The following is a 17325-nucleotide window of genomic DNA, read 5'->3' on the forward strand; positions in this document are numbered from 1 at the left end:
TGGGAGGCTGAGATTGGAAGGATGGCAGCTCCAGGTTAGTATGAACAAAAAAATTTGCAAGACTCCATCTCAATGGGAAAAAATTGGGTATGATGGTGCATGGCTGTCATCCCAGCTATGGTAGGAAATGTAAACAGGAGGATTGCAGTCCAGGCCAGCCTGGGCAAAAAGCAAGACCATCTCTCCAAAATAACCAGAGCAAAATAAAGAAATAATAAAAGCTTGGAGACATGGATCAAACGGTAGAGCACCTGGCTCACATACACAAATCCCTAGTTAAAACCACAGTACTGAAAGAGAGAGAGAAGCAAAACAGAAAAATAACATTTCCTATCTTTTCATATTTCAAAGTTGTCACGTTGTTGAACGTTGAAAAAAGAACTTTCAGGAAGAGTATATCTCTGAATGTAGATCCCACTTATGTGACCTTGGAAACATAAAAACGATAGCATTTTCTAGCCTGGTAAATGATTTAGAACAGATCAGGCAAATTTATTAGGCTAGTTTTATGTTCAATTAAGTTCTATTGCCTTATCTTTGGAGTCACCATTGTTTGCCTAAGTCAGAGCCATAAGCAAAGAAAACCTTATCCAATTCCATTATTTTTTGAGAACTTGACAGGAAATCTCTTTTGACTATAATACTAGAAATGGCTTGCTTCACAAATTTAAAATAATATACTTTGAAAATCAAAATTCTTGTAAATGCCAAAAATGGTTTTAATTCATTTTATCTATAGTTAATAGTTCCTGGCTTTTACAGTTTGAGTTTGGCTCATTGTATACATATTTACATATTTTAATTTTCATGGCAAATTGTTTCTTTTTTTGTTTTTGGGTGGGACTTCGGTTTGAACTCAGGGATTTCATGCCAAGCAGGTGCTCTACTGCTTGAGCCATATTTCTAGTCCATTTTTTTCCGGTTATTTTGGAGATGGGGGTCTTGAGAACTATTATTTCAGGCCATGATCCTCCCAGTCTCAGCCTCTCAAGTAGCTAGGATTACAGGTGTGAGTCATTAGCACGTTGGCATACGTTAGTTGTTGTTAAATATTTTTCTTAGTATACTGGAAGACCCTATCTTTTTCTGATCTCATGAAATGTGACTTAGTGGGTGCTCATTACATGAAACCATTGGTATGAATAATACTGATCATTTTGGATGGTCAATTGATATCAATCTTAAATTATATTTGTAGGTGACACATACTGGGGTGACTTTACCCCAGTATGTCACAGTAGTACCCTTGCAAGCAAATAGAAAAGAAAAACCTGTATCATAAGAAACTTTTATACTTTTGCATCACCTTGAAGAGCTTCTTATAAAAAGAATACATAAGTATTTACAATTAAAATAACAGCTACAATGTACCATAGAAAGGAAAGGTCATGACCACAGTATATAAATGAATGTCCATAGGTAAAAAGAGTGAAAAGTGTAAGGAAAAAAAATCTCAAAATGAAAGCTGGAATTTGAGATACAGTAACAATTAAAAGAAGCAACCAGTCACATCATTTTCCTGTGAAGGTTTATGAAAGATTGAAAGTGATATTAGAAAAATGTAAAATCATGGACCACTGCGCACAAAGGAAACCTGTTGATAAAGGCCAGAGCCCTCATTTTACAAGAGAAAATTGAACCTAGAGTGCATTTAAATTATTCTCAGTGTTCTGGCTTTTCCTCAGACTCCTTTAAGAGGAATAGGAAAGACAAGGGAATGATCCACTTTTTTGTACTTTAAGTGTAAAATATTTCAATGGAGAGGACAAGTGAGAACATCGGGGTATACCGAGGACAAGGGCAGTTCACCTGCAGCAAGCATAGACGTTTATATTTCTAAAAGTTTGCCATGTGACAGTGGAGAGGGAAGGGAAGGCAAGAATAAGAGGCCAATGTCTGGCAACACACTACTAACTGGTTTACACCCTTCATTATCTCTTAAACTTCATCGAATTGTTATTTCCTTAATTTTTAAAAGGTGTTAACACACCTTGCAAATTCCCAAAAGTTTGGGTTGCAGATACGTTTTCCCAAATATTTAAGGGAATTTCTGAGTGTTTATACACTGATTCAAACTTTGTGCAAAAGTATCAGTTTTGAAGTCATGGAAACCAGGAGAAGATGGTGAGGGTAGATGATCTGGGTTCACATGCACTGGGTGTTGCAGCTGCTCTCAATCTCTGGCATATCACTTTGTCCTTGATACAATCCATGGGACAGATATTACCATGAGTCACATTTTGCAGATCAGGAAACTGAGGCACAGAAAGGTTACACGCCAACCATAAAGACGCAAAACAGAAACCATTTTCCCAGGGTTTGTCCCGTGATCAAGTGGGGCTGGATGTTTGAGAAGCTAATGGCAAATTCATGACATCATAGTCATGCATTCCATAGGACAAGAAAAAGTTCATGAAGCATTCTGGGTAAGGGAGGCCTCATCTGTCCTCAGGCACCATGCTTGCCTGTAGTAACTTTGGGGAAATGCTCAGACTGAGATGACACAGTGGGGAGCACAAGCCATCCTAAGACCAATGGTTCCCCAGGAAAACCTGTGCTTGAGTGGGTGAAATGGGTGGAATTGTCCACTCATTCAAGCTTTTGCTTAGACTCAAATATTCTTCATTCGATGTACCGATGGCAATAACACCACAAGATAAAATCACTTATGGAATGCAATATTTATGATGAACTTAGTTTCCTCAGATGAAAGATACTATGTAAATGCAAATATCAATAACACTGAACTTTGTGTATAAAGTGCTTCCAGGAGTGCTGGCTTTCACAGCTTAATCATACTAAGTACAGTTTGCTTGGTCTTTAGGCTGACATTTTATCACACATGGATGAGAGAAAAATATTAAAGACTTGGTGTGTTAAACTGCATACTTCAAGGACATGTTTTGTCCTTACAAAAGCAATTCTTTTCTTTTCCCTTGGCATTGAATTCTGAATTACCACAAACAAGTTCTTCAAATTTGTTACTCCACCATCTACTTTGGTGAATACAAAAATATAATTCTCTCCTTTAAAATTACGTAAAATTTAAAAGGAAAGCATTTAGTATAACTTAAAGCAATTAGATAAGATATTTCATATATAAATATATGAATATATATATACATATTTGTTTTCCTATATAAAACATCTATCGTCACAATAAGTCCCAAGGTGAAGGTATCCAATTTTTAAAAGTTTCAGACGTCTGCTGTGCTTGCTAGTTAGTGCTATTTTTATACTAATTAACTATAAATACTTAGTTGTATCTGTTAGGTTTTACTAGTTTATTTGCTTACAGTTTATTTTACCCCTACCCTTGTTCTTTTCAATTTTTGTTCTTTTTTAATTTTACTGATGAAAATCCTTGAATGACCTTATTATAGTACATATGTAAAACACATCTAAAAGTCTTTATTTTAGCCTTACTTATTAATGTTAATTTGATTTCGTATGTAAGTTGAAATGCAAAATACTTATCTTCACTAGTTTTGAGAATTTTGTTTTCCTGATGTCTAACATCTGGTGGTGTTTATGAAAAATGCAAATCTGACTCTTGTCCCATGGCAGTTAACCTAGATTTTTTTTTCCTGTTTTTCTCTCTAGTAGCTTTTAGGATTTCTCTCTTTATCCTTAATACTAAAAAGCTAGTAGCATGGTAATGAGTCTGCTGTGGGTATTTGGAGTGCCTATTGAATAAATGAAGAATCAGACTCTTCAGTAAAGCATTTTTTACTCATTTTTTAGCATAAAGAAATGTCTCTAAGTAATGACTTTCCAGTACCACCTTACTAGAAAGAAGGCAATGGATTTGATTAGGAATTTCTCACTCATGGTAACCTGGTGACCCATTTGAGTCTCCTTCCTTGCTAAATTTCTTATGCAAGCTTGGATACTCTCTCAGTAGTAATGAGGGTTGAATGTCCATTCATCTTAATGGTTTTCAACATTTCCTTATTCAGAGTCTATTGGCTAAAAAATACATACTTTTCCAAAGTCTTTGAAGATGCAAATGCTGACTCTGCATTTATTATCACTCCTGAAAACTTCCCAATGCATCCAGTTTTACCCCAAAGGGCCTCACCTATACTTCTGCTCTGATATAAAACAGATGTTTTCTATGAACTTTCTTTTTGGAATTCAAGTAAATATATCTTTGGTGAGCACATGCCCCTTGTGTGATAATAAAAAATGTATTATACACCCAAAAGCTCAACTAAGATAGATACTGCCATTATCTCTCATTTACATATGAAAAATCAAGGACCAGAAAAGTTATGTAGCTTTCCCAGGTCCCAGGTTTCAAGGGCTACTGAAAGAGTCAAAACCAAACATCAATGAACCAACGTCACAGTCATAACAATTGCATACTATTGCATCTCAATAATATTTCAGAGGACATCTATCCAGAACACTGCATTATTAAACAGGCCAGGCTGTTAACAGGCTCAGCCTTGCCCTGGTATTAACTGTGCCTTGGGAGGATTAATATGAAGCTACTGTGTGGTATGAATTTGGTGAGTAAGGAAGCATGGACACTAAACTGAGCAGATAGCTGTGGACATGGCAAGTAGGAACTGTATTGTGAAGGAAGGAATTAGGCAACTGAGTAGTTAACTGTAAAAGGAGACAGCAGAAGCAAATAAGGGGCGTAGAGGGTTGGGATAGGAGGAAAGGAGCAGCCATGAGTGGACATAAAGAAAGTAACAGAAGAATGTGGTTGGGGCAGAGATGGGGTTTGAACATTCTGCATCTGTTTTGTTGATGACAAATAGGCCTGAAACACAAAAAGTACCCGCAGAATTACTGCTGAGTTGAAAGCCAAAAATCCAGACAGGATGCATGGAGATGTGTGACAGGAGAAATATGAAGAAAAGGTGCTGCCAGGCAGTGTCCCAGGAATGTGTGTGTTTGGGGGAGGAAACAGAAAAAGTGTCTCCAATGGATCTGGATGGGGAAAAAAGTCAGAGAACTGAAATGATGCTTTGTGGTTCTCCAAGAATAGTTTTTCCCCAAGTCCACCAAAAATGTGAACAATAGATGCAGGATGAGGATGGAAAATGCCCTGAAATTATGAACTGTGGGTTTAGATGATGATTGAACAGTGATGTTAACAAGTAGGTAAATATTCAAAGTACATTACATGCATGTATGCAAACAAAATAATGAAACAAGTTTAAAGTGAGAAAAGGGGGAGAGGCAATAGGAAAGAGTAATAGAAAGGCCAAAAATGATCAAAATGCATTAAATGCAAGTGTGTGTGGAACTATCACAATAAACCTCATTGCACAATTAAAAAACCTAAAATAAAAAAGAAGTGAGCATTAAGAGAAACAAAGGTGGAGGAGTTTTTCAAGAAGTTGAGTAGTGAGTGGGAGGAAGCAAGAATGAAGACTAAATCTCACTATTTGTGGGCTATCTCAGAAAAGATAACTTTTTTCTTAGCTTCTTTATTGACTTTAAAATAAAAAAAACTGAAATGTTTATCAGCAAGGAAGAACCTACACATCAGTATGGGGTCATTTAGATAAATGATAAACACAGTATTAAAATGTTGGTAAGGATATTCTAACATGCTTACAAATATTTCAAAGATGGTATATAGGCATTATGAATCACACTTTATAAGAAAAGAAAATCTAGATAGAATATTATAATAGAGGCTGAGGAAGCAATGCTGAGTCTCAGGAAACAGAATAAAAGATTCTAGATATGGCCAAATGACTTTGACCAGCATAAACCAACTAAATTTACCTCTCTCAAGAGAGGTAAAACCAAAATTTCATGACTCAAAAGCAAAATACTTAAAGAAGTTAGAAAAATTTCATCAAGCATGCTCTTATAAAATAATTTTGTATTTAGTTATTCATAAAAAATGTTTGAGCTCCTATAAGCACGTGATGACAAAGCCACCCAATAGGCTAATGTCACTAAGTGCCACTTCTGAAGGTCTTGATACCTGACAACATGAGAATTAGGAACAGAAGAGCAAAAAGTGTGACTTGCAAAGGATGGATGTCTTCTAATGCAACAATGTTCAGCTTAAGATTTTTTGACTCAGTGGTGTGAAAGCATGCCCATTCAACCACTATGTTCTTTAGTTTCCATACAGTACTCAATAAAATGTGTGAGATACTGACACTAATAAATACACTTTGTTAGATGATTTTCCCTACTGTAGCTTAATGTAAGTGTCTTGAGAACATTCATCACAGGACAGGCTAAGCTATGACACATTCTATAGGTTAGGCATAATAAATTCATGCTCAACTTATGATATTGTTAACTAATGAAAGGTTTATTTGTACATAAACACCTCACAAATCAAGGAACAGCTTCACATGGGCCTCATATTAGAGTGAATAAGAAATTTTTTGAACGTGTACATAAAAAGCAAACATACATCCCAACAATATTCCTGTGTGATATTTATAATCAGGTAAAGGCCATTTTACAAAGAAGATAACCTCTTAACAGTAGGGCGAGCTATAAACTTTTGGAATGAAGTAATTCAAATTGTGTGGGAACATTATGGAGAAAACTCTAAAATCTTCCTGACTGATTTACTGCTATATTTTTATAAGAAACCCAACATTTCTGGATTGGAAGGCTAAAGTAATACTGTATATTTGGAAAACTGAAAAAATATTCCACATTCTATGTAGAAATATAAACATGTTTAAATTCTACTTTAAAAGTATATAGATAAAAGATGGGTGACCACAATCTTGGAAGGAACAGAAGTTACTTCCATAGAGATCCTATTCCAAGATATAGGAAGCATTGCAAAAAAGCAGGAATTCAACCTATGAAATTATTGGAAAAAGACAAAAAATACCTGAATAAAAAGGAGAGCTCAATTTGTCCTAAAATGTTAAATAATAACATGATAAATGAGAGCTTTTAATATAATAGAACACAGAAGATAATTTGCCAACAAGAATAAAAAAAAAGAACAGAGTGATGGAGGGGGTGAATGCAACTATGATATATTATTAGAACTTTAGTGAATGTCACAGTGTATTCCCAGCACAACAATAATAAAAAGAAACAGTTTCATATCTCACACTATGTAAGATTGTATATGTTATTCTTCAAATTTGCATTGCTGGGTAATCTCTGATTTTTGATCTGTGTTTACACAACTCCAGTTTTAGCACAAATGAAACAGAGGCTTACAAAAATGAGAATCTTGCAGTAGATGTAATGGGCAGTTACACAAGCCATGTGACACACATGGCTTTATCCTCACCCCATTCAGCTACTGTACCCTTCTCCTGAGCTTCTCTACGGGTCTGTGGACTTGGGTGTTGTATGAATATTCCTGGAGCCAGAACATTTTCCTGGGGTGTGGATTGTGGCTCCAGGTCATCAGAATTGGCTCTCCTGCTTGTGTGGCATGAGTCATCAGTGAAGACAGTCATGGAAGCATCAGATTTTCAACTTCCTTATTTGCCTACACATGAGTAGGCATGTATAGGCAATGAAGAACTAAAGAAAAGCTGAGCATTCAGCACGTTCAAAGCTTGAAGTATCAGAAGGTTGGGTATAGTGACACATGCCTATTATCCCAACAACTCATAAGGCAGAGGTAGGAGGATTGAGATAGGGGGCTGGCCTGGATAAAAAGCACAAGACCCTATGGGAAAAATAAACTAAAGCAAAAAGGTCTGGGGTCGTGGTGCAAGTGGTAGAGCACTTACCTAGAAAGTATGAGCCAATGAGTTCAAACCCAGTACCACCAAAAACACCCAAAAAACAAAACCAAAAACCACACAGGTGCACACACAAACACAAAACCTGAAGCATCAGAAAAGTAAGTCTTCCAAACCTGTCTCAGTTGGAAAATTGTATTACCTATTATTTCTTTAGAATTAGGAGGACAGTGTAGCCCATCACACTCTACTTCATGAGCAAGGAAAGACACCAAGAAATGAAACGATCAAACTCAGCATTTTGTAGAGAAAACACCCACAACAACATATGATAAAAATTTGTATGCTTCTCGTTTTCAGCATAATGATATCCTTGATTTGGCCTGCTCTACACTTCATTCTTACATTGCTCATTCTCCAATCAAATAAAATCATAATGCACCAAAAGGCAAAAGACAGTAGCTACAAATGCTAATTTACATGGGAAATAGAAGGAACATTTTTCATGAAGCTATTCAGAAGCAAACTTTATTTAAAGACAAGCTTAAAATTTTCTATTACCCATCAGCAATTTTGAGAGATCTGTCAATTCTCTCTCACATGGAATTTGTCACATTTTATGTTAAATTATATCAACTGATGAAGCACATTGCTCTTTTATGAAAGAGTTTTTCTGTTTTCAGCAAAGCATTCAAAATCCCACTCATAACTTTCAGGACCCATTCATGAGAAAGCATCCTGTCAGCAGAGGCTAGGCTCTGCGTCTTCCACGACATATCTTCCCTTTTAATGGTTAGAATGAACGTTGGGATTCTTCTCTGTACACTGACCCACCCCAAATGCTCCCCTAAATCCTTTTCCCCTCCATTTGTTAATAAAATTAGCCAACAAAGATCTTAAATGGTAATTATGTTAATTCCTATACTCATCAATGTCAAAATGGCTGGTCTGAACACATCCTATAGTCAGTGATGAGATATAAGTGTTTTTATTCTACACTACTTGTTTAGCAAATTAGGTCTTAATTTCTTAAAGAATCTGGCTCCACAAGAAAGGTACCAAAACCAGGACCATAAAAAGAGGAAAACAATTAAAATCCCATATTGAAACCACTGGATAATTACCATGAAGTCTGCCAGTCACAAAATGCAGGAGTTGACTGGAAAGCAGTTAGTCTTGGGACTTTGCCTGAGGAGTTGGCCCAAGTACTGTCCATACATTTTTTGTTTCTGCTTTTCAACTCTAGTAATTCTGCTGGCTGATTATTGATTTTTATCTTCAGCAGAAATGTATTTGGTTCACTTGTGTTTGGGGGATGGTTTTTTACCTGTTTGTGCTCATAGATTTTCACTAGGAGGTTTCATCTGGACTGCTCATTATTAGATACTAACTTTATACTATGATTTCCAAATTTGCATCTTTACCTCCAGATTTTATTTACAACTGCCATCTTGGCATCTCCCCTTAGATGCATAACAGGCATCTCAAAATTAACTATTTAAAATTCGACTCTTGATTTCTACTGTACACCTACCTCCCAATAAGTACTACAACCTTCCTCTAGCCTTTCCCCTACTAGCAGGAAAAAGTCAATCTGTTCATGTGACAACCTTTCTTACAACCCTTCACAGTCCAGATGGGATGACAGCTACTTTCTACTCAATATGCAATAAAAATCCAAGTCCTTGCCACACCTTGCAAGGACCAATATGTCATGGCCCTCTAAGTCTGCCCTCTTATCAACTGCCCCTACTGGCTTTTATGTTCTTCAAACAAGATTGTGGTAGCTCCTCCTCTCTTTGCTTAGAGTACTTTTCTTCAGACCCTCAAGGGGCTGTAACCCTCTGCAATTCACATTTCAACTCAAATATCACATACCTAGAGAAGCCTTTCCAGATGCTCTTCAGCCTTCTCCATCAGTCACATTATCATGTTACATTTTCCCATGAAAATTGTGGGCCTATAAGTCATGGTCTGTCTCCTGCTATTAGAATTTAAGCACAAAGAGAACAGGGACCTACAGCAGTCTTGGGGACCGCGCTAATCCTCACAGCTGTGAAAGTCCTCAACAAATAACAAAGGAAACTGAATTTGAAATGTTGTAAATAGGAGAACTAGGCCTTTCAATATCCTGAAGTTAATGGAATAATATATGCAAAAATACTGTTTAATTTGTAAGCTATAAGCATGTGTCTATATGCATGCAGCTATTCCACGTGGTCTTTATTTCATTCTGTGCATATCACACAACTCGACATATCTTTCCATTTATAAAGACATTAGCCCGTGTGAGGAATTTTCACATCTATTAACACAGAAATGTTAAAGAGCCCGAAATATGCAAATATACTAAGGGACTCATCTACAGAAATCCCAGAACAAAATTTTCCTAAAATTGTAGATAACCCTGAGAGGAAAACACCAAAGAATGCATCTACCTTTGAAAATACATCTGCAATTAGCAAGTCACAAAAGCTCACAGGTCTAATTTTCAAATTGGTGAGGACATAGGGGGACCTTGATTCAGCAAGCACATTGTCATGCCATAGGAGGTTTCTGCACTCAGGACAGTATCGGATTAAATCTGCAGCACTGATAATTTCAACATTTTGAAGTTGGCCCCAACATGGTAAATCCAAACTGTCCCCTTTTTCACATTAAAATATGCAGCAGCACATCTGTAATTACAGCTGCAGGAAGAAAAATAAGTCTGCAATCACCAAAGACTCAACACTGATTTTGGAGTAGAGAAACATTTTCTCCTGTAAGTGACAAAAATCAGAAGAATGGATAATGAAACCAGAATGGCTGATTTTGGAATTCCTTTTCATTGACTTTATCTTATAAATAAATAAGATAAATTTCATTTATCTTCATATAAATGAAATGATGCAGAACTTTCTTGAGTTGATTCACTAGATTATGCTTTGTCTATTACACCTTACTAACAGCATCAAAATGTCTCATCACACAGTGTAAAAATTAGTCTCTATGAAATGTCAGAAAATTCCAGGGCCCTACCATTATCAAAACCAGTGCTTTTCTCAGGATATAACTTCTGAGCTTTTGGATCTTTCTAGTATTATCAACAAAGATTAGACTGTCACCATCTGGAGCAATTTAATTCTTTCTCAGGTTTCTCCAATGGATTCCTTAGTGTGACATCAGCAGGCATGTTGCTGAAGTTACTTATACAAAGAAAACTCCTGGAGAGTTCTATTTTACCATTTGACTTTTCTACTGCAATAATGGAAACAGGCATTTGCATACATGTAATCATTTTAAACATCTTTGATTAATTAATGCAGTCCTATTTCCTCTAGAGTAATATGACTGTCTTTTGAAAGAATGAACAAATAGTTGCTAGTTCTTTTTTGTGAGCCCCTAAACCCTCCTGCATTTATGTTCTTCATTAGGCATCAAAAATTGGCGGTGATTCTTGACAGCTCCCTCCTCTTTTTCTTAATCTTGGCTCTATAAATATTGGTTTCTCCTTAAAAGAGGCAGAGTGCACATTCACAGCACAGCTTTCATCACAACCTTTCAAAATAGTTATTGATATCAAACTTTCTAACTAAAGGACTGTCTAGAAAACTTTTCAGACTAGATTTGAGGACTATTGACATATTTCTCCTGGAAATGATTTTCACTCCTCTTTTCAAAGTATCCATAAATTAATTGTAGCATCTTGAAACATTTTGCCTTGGAATTTTTAATGAGGCATAGCATCTGAGCTTCGTGAGAATTTCAGGAACCAATATGATGCAATGTACTGCAAACTGTAAGACAGTTTTTGAACTTTATTCTGGTTGATTGGAATAGCAAACACTGCAAAGAAAACTCTGTGAAATCTCCATTTTTTTTCAACTTTGAAACAAAGTTTAAGTGTTGTCTTCTGCACTGTTCAATCTTCCAATTGCAACAGCACTAATGTGTGCTGAGAAAACAGTGGTGATCAATACCTCCATAATTATGCCCTTTACATGAGGTAGACACCAAAGAGAAAGATGTATAGTTATCATTTCATAAAATGGACACAAGTGCTACAAAGTATACACATACTTATTGGATAAAATAGAAGAAAGCAGACATACCCTCACAAACATATCCTCAGTGTCAGGGAAAGTTTAGTTCATATATTCTGAGGACCCAAGAGCCAGCATATTTAAGCTAACTTATAAGTACTGAGCAAACTCATGTGTGTGTGCTGTTCATGGTCTGCTGTCTCTGTTGGATGCACCATCTATGTTCACGGATAACATTTATATGAAAATGTGCCGCTTCAAGTCCTCAAAAACTGATGAGACAATCTTACTGGCTTAAAATTCTTCTTGGGCTTCTACTGTCCAGCATGGTTTTAAGAGGAAGTATCTCCTGTTGAGATACCTCACCTTGGACCACCTTTCAACTCAGAGGGAGAGAGTTGGAGGGAAATGAGTCCTATCACCAATGTGGCCTCATATCATGCATTCTGCTGCCAAAAAATAAACTTTAATCATGAGGAGATGGGGCTGGTAAGATGTGTCTGGAACAATTTACTACCAAATATTCAAAAAGATGATGTAGAATTCTCTGATCACCCTGTTTGCCTTAAGGTAGAATGATACTTATGCTGGGGGTGGAACTTGAAGGACAACACATGGATGACATCAAACACTCCCCACGCAACAGTTCAGTCACATGAAACACAGACTGATAACTATGGTAGCTAATTTCTATTGTTTGGTGTTACAACATAGGAATAGAATGCTAAGACCAGTTATGGACCACTTTCTGAGAAGGACACATTTTGGTAGTTGGAAGAGCTGTTGCTTAATGTTGGCAAGTTATTAGGTAGCACTTCCACCAAAAAGTCCTTCATGCCTGGAAAAATCTGCCATTAACATATCCTTAGGGATCAATCCAGAAAAGTGATGTATAATGAACATGAGAGACAGAAGGGCCCTGGCAGTCACACTTGCTAGCTGTGTGACTTTATAAAAAGTGACTTGGATATCTTCTATACTTGATTTAAATGGGAAAAGGAACATAAGCCATACAGTTGCTGTAGGAATAAGGAAGACAGAGTGGAAGGCTTTATCAATGCCATCCCCTTCCTAATCCCTAGGACATGTGACTGTGTTACCTTACCTGGCAAACTAGAGTTTTTTCAGGTTTGACTAAATCCAAGAGATTACTTTGGATTATTCAGCTAAACAAAGTATAATTTTAGGGATCATCATGGGGAAGCAGGAAAGCTGGAGTTAGAAAGAGGGAAAAAGCTATAATCAACAGAATCGGCAAAATCAGAAGTCAGAGAAAGGGAGAGAAAGACTGATCAGATGGCTCTATCCTGCCAGCTTTGAGGATGGAGGCAGCAGCTAAAAGCCAATGAATATGGACAGCCTCTAGAAGGTTAAATAGGCAAGAAATATTCTCATAAAGCCTGTAGAAGGAACCATCCCTGACAGAATGGTTGGACTTCTAACCTCTAGACAATGAGATAATAAATCTATTTTGTTTTAAGACATAGAGTTTGTTGTAATTTGTTATAGCAGCAGTAGCAATACAATATAATAGTGTACCTAAAAGTATTAAAGAGATTACATTATGATAACGCAAGGAATTATTAGTTACTTCTGTTTTTTCCCTTGTGAAAAAGGACCAAATTTTATTACCAAATACTTAAAATGACTTTAAAAACACTTAACCTAGCAACATAAGTGCACTATGCAATGCATTCATGCTATGACATTAGGATATAGATAGTATGCTCATTTTTTTGCCCAACCATGATTGCATTGGGACCACTTGCTTATTTTATTGAAGTTCTCAGAGACTAAAACAATTTTGGTGCCAAGGACTGAAAGGAAGCCAATTGGTTCACTGAACTCCCACATAAGGTGCAGAATCCAGGTATACTTGCAGTCTCTGTGTCTCCACTGAATAGTATTTTCTATTTGAATATGTGAGCTGTCATATTCAACCCACAGCATAGTTCTACATTAAGGTAGACCATGTAAAAACTTTGAATTTGTTTAAAACAAAGACAATATACAAATTAAAGAAAGTTTATTCTCTCTGTATAAAAAATAGTAGCCCAGTTTTACTCCTGGGTAGGCAACATTAATTTCAACGGTGGCAGCAGTTAGAAGACAAAGTTCTTGTTTTGCTCTGAATCCGGCTCTCATCAGTTTCTGAGAGTCTATTATATACTAAAGGGAAACACTTGGTGTTTTCCCAGGTCTGATAAAGAGCCATCTGTTACACTAAAGGTGCTCATGAAGTGACTGTGGATTTTCCCACAGGGTGTGAAACATCTGACAAATGCCAAAACTCACAGTTGTGAACACCTTTAGGCCCCAAGGATAGGCTCAGTTCTAACATAATGCATTACTTTTCCTATTTTGCTAAAAAGTCACCATTTTTATTGTTCATACATGAAGGGTACTTTTAGGGTGAAAATGTAACTCTAAAAAAACTACCAACATTTTTCATTTTCTTCTTCATACAAATCTTATATGCAAATGGCCATGTTATTCAAACCTTGATAGTAATGTCTAGAAATTCATCTCATTTGCACATACAAGAAGTATCAAAACATTTAAAGGAAAGAAAGTACAGAGTTGAGAAATTCTGGAAATATTTTGGAATCCCAAGGGTACCAGTCATTCATAGTCCCCTCCTTGGTTGAAGAGGGGCAACTTCTGGGGCTCACTGTATTAAAAGTAAGAGAAAATGGAGTCATGAAATGAAGCCAGGGAACTATTCAAGATGGTGGCTTCTCAAACTATTGAGAGCTTTCTCAGAGGCAACCTTTATCATGTCACATTAAATTGGACAAAATTTATATATTCAAATAATGGCTGAAGCAAATTATTTACTGCATGATAAAACATAGACTCTTGAATGAAGAACTTCAGAGGAGATTCCTGTTTTCCACAGTGACTATGTACGAAGCAAGGGAAGTTTGTGGTGCAGGGTGAGCAGGAAGTGACACTTGGGACCCAAGGAAATAACACCAAGACCTTAATTTGGTCTGGGTTTCATGGCCTCAGGGACTTCTCCCCTCTGTGAAGGCCATGTGGATTGCCAGTGGTCAATTCTTACTTGTTTCCTTAAGTCTATCAGATTGTAATCTCACTGATTTTTAACAAAGATAATCTCATGTTCCTATTTGATGAACTGCTGTTCTGAAGAACAGGACATTTATTCTTAATCTCAGAACATACTTTCTGAAGCCCTAACAAGAAAAGTACATTCTAGGCATCAGTCGCTGAAGTGGACTTCCAACTTTTGAGACCAAGTATACTTGACATGTCAAATCATACCAAGTGTCTTTAACATATGTCCTTATTTCTGCAAAGTGTTGCTTTTATTTTTATTTTGAAAAGGATCATTGGCTTTTCTTTGTAACAACTAGTAAATGCATGTCCTTCCAGTATCTCCCGTGATGGTCTTATAAACTAGCCACTGGCACACTGGACACCACAACCTCCAGAACAATGTGAGGCAGCTCTGACCATGTGGTTCTCTGAGAATTTGGACTTCTTAGCTCATGGGAATGAGGGTGCTCTGTGCTTTGGCTGCTCTGGGCCTCTTCAGAGAGATAGGATGTGTTGATGAGGTCAGTAGCCTGACTTACTGTCAAACTGTTATTATAAACACTTGGTTACATAATCTGTGTACTTGGAATTTCAGCTCTCTTGGTGCTGTTTTGAAGTATATTCTGAAGGTGATGGAAAAGAAAGTTAAGTACACAGGACAAAGCTGATGTAATCACTACTGTTTGAGAAAGGGAAAGATTTCTTCTAAAATATTTGAATTCTAAAGCAGGCAGTACAGTGACACCAATTGTGAACCCCAAGTGCTGCTTGTTGACACTGTGGAATTTTCTAGAATCGAGAAATAAAGCATTACGTTTTATAAGTGTATGAAGAAAAACTGGATAACTGTTGTAAGTTAACAACTGTCTCTTACTCTTACTATTGTATTCAGAATTTGACAAACAAATAGATTAAAGAATTAAACCTCAGTTATTGCAAACCTTTGTTATGCAAGTGGTAAGATAAGATTTAAAAACAAAACATAAGATTTCTAATAATGCCAGTGATAAAGCAGTGCTTGTAGCTATACCTTGTGCCTATAGTTTTCTAATAATGCCAGTGATAAAGCAGTGCTTGTAGCTATACCTTGTGCCTAAAATAGTGCCTGACACGAACGCTGTGCTCAATTTGCTAAACAAATGCTTGTCATATCTCTGCTTGGAAGAAAGAATTTGAGTTCTATTCATCAATATTCACAAATAAAAGTCCAATACCAACACTTAAAGGATATTTTTTTGTTCTCACCACCATAACATTTTGATATTTTATAGCATAGATTAATACCATGCAATTTAACACAGTAATTACATACCAACTACCTGCCACATACTGCTAACAGCACAGGTATTAGGACAACTGCTCACAGAGATCAGGACCACAGAATTCATAGATAGCCACACCAACTGTCACTTTCATAGACTATGTTCTTCATGAACCTAGCACTGTTCACACATGGCTGAAGTCCCCTGATGTAGAGCACGTCTGCTGCAAGATGTCCAAATCGTATCTGTGCTGACTTATTCCACCATTCTTGGTGACACAACAGACTTTGCTTCCACACATCTACCACTTGTCTTCACTGATTACAAATGTAATGTTTCATAATAGTCAATGCATTCCCCTGAAGCATGTTTCAATGGATCACTCCCAAAAATCACCCTAGAACAGGTGCTGACAACTGCAACCACAGCTCCTTATAAATCCCCCTCACGATAATCCTACCCAGGTTGCCCTGTGTAGACAACAGGTGTTGTGTGCCCTGCCATGGAAGTGTGTGCAGCAAGAGGAGGGCGCTCCTGTTTTTTTCTGGGGAAGACTCTTGGCAACAAACACTAAACAACAGCTAATGCTGCCATGAAGTGTTATTATTTGAGTCTCCTCAGCCATCTGTGAATGGCAATGTCTTGTGTAGCTGTCTGCATATGAGTGATACTGGCTCACTGGGTCTGAGGACCACATGGAAAAAATGCCAGCTCTACTGGTTTGTCATAACTCCCAGAGACAGTGCTCAGGGCTGAGCAGCAGCAATCAGCAGCTCTGGTTTCTTTGCGAAGCTCATGAATGAATGAACCCCGTACTCAATACTGACAGTAGCGTCATCTTAATAATGCCTAAGATAATGTGGATATGTGATTAAAAACACATTTTACCTGCTGACGCTTTTCGAATTCCAGCTTGATCCGGGACTTGATGCAATTACATGTGTCCTGATATGTTTGCTGCAGAGCAAGTTCCATGAGGTGCTTGTGGTAGGCTCCTGCAAGGTTGCCACAGATGAAAATTATCACATTGGCCAGGATCTGAAGAGACAGAAAGAGCTGCTCTGTAGGGTGATGGTTTCTAACTCATGGATATGATAAAAGCGAAATGCCTGTTAGCAAAAATCTTCAAAAAGAGAACTACAACACGCTGATTTTACTTGTTTCCCAAATGACATTCTTAATTGTCTAACAGAAAGCCTCATTTTCCATTTTGATTCAATGCCCTTCATGGAGATCCATGTGCTTTGGTGGGTAACTTTGCAATTTCTGCCTTGATTTTTGGGTTCAACTATGCGTAGAATTTGCTTTGCTTTGATTAATACAATG

At 37.0% G+C, this 17325-nt stretch overlaps 1 protein-coding gene across 5 annotated transcripts in view; it reads right to left on the reverse strand.

The window, feature by feature from the left end:
* Window positions 1-17325, reverse strand: part of Adcy2 (adenylate cyclase 2) — a 370478-nt gene that overhangs the window by 142170 nt on the left and 210983 nt on the right. For 4 of the 5 annotated variants that reach the window (XR_012449249.1, XM_074077756.1, XM_074077757.1 and 1 more), the window contains exon 4: window positions 16888-17037. The exons of the other annotated variant lie outside the window; for it this stretch is intronic. Coding sequence is in view for 3 of the 4 variants with exons in the window: in XM_074077756.1 (XP_073933857.1) it covers window positions 16888-17037 (150 nt within the window). In the remaining variant the exon portion in view is untranslated. The remainder of the gene's footprint in view (window positions 1-16887; window positions 17038-17325) is intronic. 5 annotated transcript variants of the gene reach the window in all.

The sequence above is a fragment of the Castor canadensis genome, chromosome 6, assembly GCF_047511655.1.
Source record: "Castor canadensis chromosome 6, mCasCan1.hap1v2, whole genome shotgun sequence".
Classification (NCBI taxonomy): domain Eukaryota; kingdom Metazoa; phylum Chordata; class Mammalia; order Rodentia; family Castoridae; genus Castor; species Castor canadensis.